Raw genomic sequence first — 3,387 nt, forward strand, 5'->3', positions numbered from 1 at the left:
GTTTGGATATATGTATAATATTTCTCATTTTTTTTCTTAAATCTAAAAGTAGGTCTGGATATATATATTAATAGAATTTTTTTATAGGTTTATATAAACAATTTTTTTTTTTTTAAATGTGAGGCCTACTCTCCAAGGGGCTGGGTCTGCCCCTTGATGATGGTGAGGGTTTTGCTCTTACTTTGTGTTTGAGGATTCTTGTATATTTACGTTAACATGTTATTTAGGAATTATTAAGAAAATTGTAGAATCTGTAAAAATTAAAATTGTGTTGCAATAAATTTTGGTATCATGTAACAATAACCTATTCAAACTTTGAATTAAACAGAAGGTCCATAATAATAAGAAAATTTTTAATCATCCTACATACGTTGAAAAAATATTTGAATGATCCCTATCTACTTTCTCTGTGTCATATTTTTTCGACATTATAAAATGACCCGAAGCCTAAATATTTCTTTCAAGCTTCATGTCTTGAACCTTCCTTCTGGGCCACACTTAAATCCAATGGGCCCTGTTTCCTTCTACTTCCAATCCTTAAAAGCCCATACAATTTCTTAAATTCTTTTACTGTTTGGCTACCTTCCCCAGACAATACTCTCTCATCCACGGGTTGACCCGGCCCAGTTTCATTCAATCTTTGCAAGGCATTGATTACTGATTTCAAGGCTCGGGTGGGCGAAGTCCGATTCGAGATCATGAGTTCACCGATTTGGGCCGGGCTCAAACTCGGCCCATTTTGAAAACCCTCTTCAACTTGAACAAAAAGCTTGTGATCCTTCACGCCCAAATAATTGCTGGCCAAAATCTTGAAGGTGGAAAAATCACATAATGGGAAGTGTATTTGAACATCAATCCTCCCTGCCCTCATCAGCGCTTGATCATCAATCTGATCCTTATCATTCATCGTGAACACCATCAAACGCTCCTCCCCACAACAAGATATGATCCCATCCATGAAGTTGAAGATCCCCGACAAGCTCACAGCCCTTGATTTCTCACTCAAGAACTTATCAAGACCCTCGATCAAAATCAACGACCTAGAAGTCGTTTGCAACAAAAGCATTTTCAAATCAGAGTCGTCAGAAACCCGTGACAGATCAATATCATACACGTCATAACACAGGAACCTAGCCATAGCAGCAACAAAACTTGATTTCCCAGTACCGGAAGCTCCATATAAAAGATAACCCCGTTTCCAAACACGACCAAGTCTGTGATAATACTGTTTCGATTTAAGAAACGTTTCGAGATCAGCTTTGACTTTGTTTTTTACTTCGGTGTCAAGAACGACTGTCTCCATGGTGGCCGGATGCGTGAAGGGGATCGATCTCCACCGTCCATTATGTTGACTTTGACTCTCCAAATTCATGTACAATCTAATTTCTTTCATATTTTCTTCAATCTCGTCGGCTACAGAGAGGATATGTTGAAGATACGGACGTAGAATTCTTCTTTTATCTTTCTTTCTGAGTCTCAAAACCAAAGTGGTTTTTGATAATCCGTTCTGGTGATTCCATGTGAGTCTGGCGCCGAGGAAAGTGTCGTGGACGGTCTGGTTGACGTCGAGGTTGAGCGTGATGTCGTTAGACTTGGAGCCGGTGAAGAGGTTGGTGAATTCGGAGTCTTCAAGAGAAGTGAGAGAGTTGAGATAAGTGAAGACTTTACGATAAAGGAGGTTTTCTTGGAAGTTTTGATTGAGTTGTGGAACTTTGAAGGATTGATACACGTGAAAACAATCTTCCAGAGATCGGAAACAGTTTAAAAGGATGTGGAAAAGGGATGTTTTTGAGAGAAATCGAAGGATGAATAGAAAGAAAATGACGGTGAAAAAGAGTGGAAAAATATTCATCATCGATGATGATAATGAAGAGGACAGGGTAGGGTTTGTTTTGGTGTTTATACATAAATATGGAGATGTGAATATTTTTGCAGTCAGGCTTCAGCCGGCAATGAATTAAATAAAAAGGGTCAAAAAATGAAGGAGAAATGTTGAAATGAATAGAAGAGTCAAAGGTGGCTTTTGGTTTGGGTGTGACTAATACGAAGAGTATTAAGCTTATTCGGTTTATTAATAAGGGATTAAAATATATCAATAATATTATTTGACATGGGGAAAATAAAATTAACCCCGAATTGATGTAGTGGAAATGTGTGTCTTATTCTTTTGAGTCAAGAAGCATAGTGGGATTTGATTTATTATAACTAATTAGGGAATTAAATAATTATATAAATAAGGTTTTGATTTTTGAGAATTGGTAAAGTATTGAATTGTTCCATTTGTAATAAAATGACAATAAGTTTAGAACAAGTAAAATGAAAAAATCAAAGTTGTTGTTAGCTGGCATTTGTATAGATACGTGTTTACTAATGTAAATGCATCCAAACAAAATTAATGACTGTACAAGTATCATTTTGTTAAATGAATAATATTTGTATATTAAAAGATTTGATGATTATTTGCATTTAATATTATTCAAATATGAAAGTTAATTAATCTTCTAATAATTAAAACAATCTTCTATTCTACAAATTGTATCCCACACTCAACTAGCCAAAATAATAGTTAATACTTAATATCACTACATGATATTATTTTTATTAATAATAACAAAATTTGTTTTCCAAGTGTTGACAATTATACACCTACTAATACTTTGCATGATTTAATGATTTAAAATGAGAGTTTAATTTCTCCTTAATTTACGGTTTGGGATATAAGTTATAGGCAATACTTGCTGAGTCAATGTTCTAGAAAGACACCTGAATAAAAAAATAACGTGTTTTCCATTTTCAAACACGAGAAAAATTATTAATTTATTTTTGCTTCAAAGTTAGAAACCTCCACATTGAAATTATTATATTCATTCTCATAATTTGATTACGATGATTACTGATACTTTTAGATACTTCCGGGAAGGTGAACGACAATTATAAAGAAAATATTCCTTTTTTTATTTGGACTTGTTCAAGTAGAATAGTTTATGAGAATAAATGTTTTAAAAGTAGAGGTTATGAAAATAGAACGTGTTTTGTATAAAAGTTATTAAACCAAAAAAAACTCACCTTTCAATAATAGTTTTTGACATTCTTGTATCTAAACCCAAATTCTTTATATTTTTATTTCAAACTTTTACTTTGATACTTTATTTTTTATTTTCTTCTCCAGTTTCTATTATAGCATCTGAATCAACTTTTTTTGCAGATAGACACGTATTAGTCGATAAAATATCAAGTTTACATCCAAGTGTTATTAAAGCTATTATGTGCATGAAAGATTGAGTGACGGCAAATTTCAAGATACAAAATCGTGTTGCTGATGATATATTAGAAGATTTCAAGATTTTAGATATTGATGAAAGTGAAAATTAGTGATACTTGTACATG

At 33.2% G+C, this 3,387-nt stretch overlaps 1 protein-coding gene across 1 annotated transcript; it reads right to left on the minus strand.

Annotated features, from left to right (window-relative positions):
- Nucleotides 1–309: 309 nt before the first annotated feature.
- On the minus strand, nucleotides 310–1,918 carry LOC116116688 (AAA-ATPase At2g46620-like). Its single transcript, XM_031402735.1, has one exon. The coding sequence runs from the start codon at nucleotides 1,853–1,855 to the stop codon at nucleotides 461–463; it is 1,395 nt and encodes a 464-aa protein (XP_031258595.1). The 5' UTR covers nucleotides 1,856–1,918; the 3' UTR covers nucleotides 310–460.
- Nucleotides 1,919–3,387: the final 1,469 nt, after the last annotated feature.

This window comes from Pistacia vera, unplaced genomic scaffold (assembly GCF_008641045.1).
Source record: "Pistacia vera cultivar Batoury unplaced genomic scaffold, PisVer_v2 Contig78, whole genome shotgun sequence".
NCBI lineage: Eukaryota > Viridiplantae > Streptophyta > Magnoliopsida > Sapindales > Anacardiaceae > Pistacia > Pistacia vera.

Bases quoted from the DNA above. Each gene is read 5' to 3' on its own strand.
- LOC116116688 (XM_031402735.1), bottom strand. From the start codon at position 1,855: ATGATGAATATTTTTCCACTCTTTTTCACCGTCATTTTCTTTCTATTC.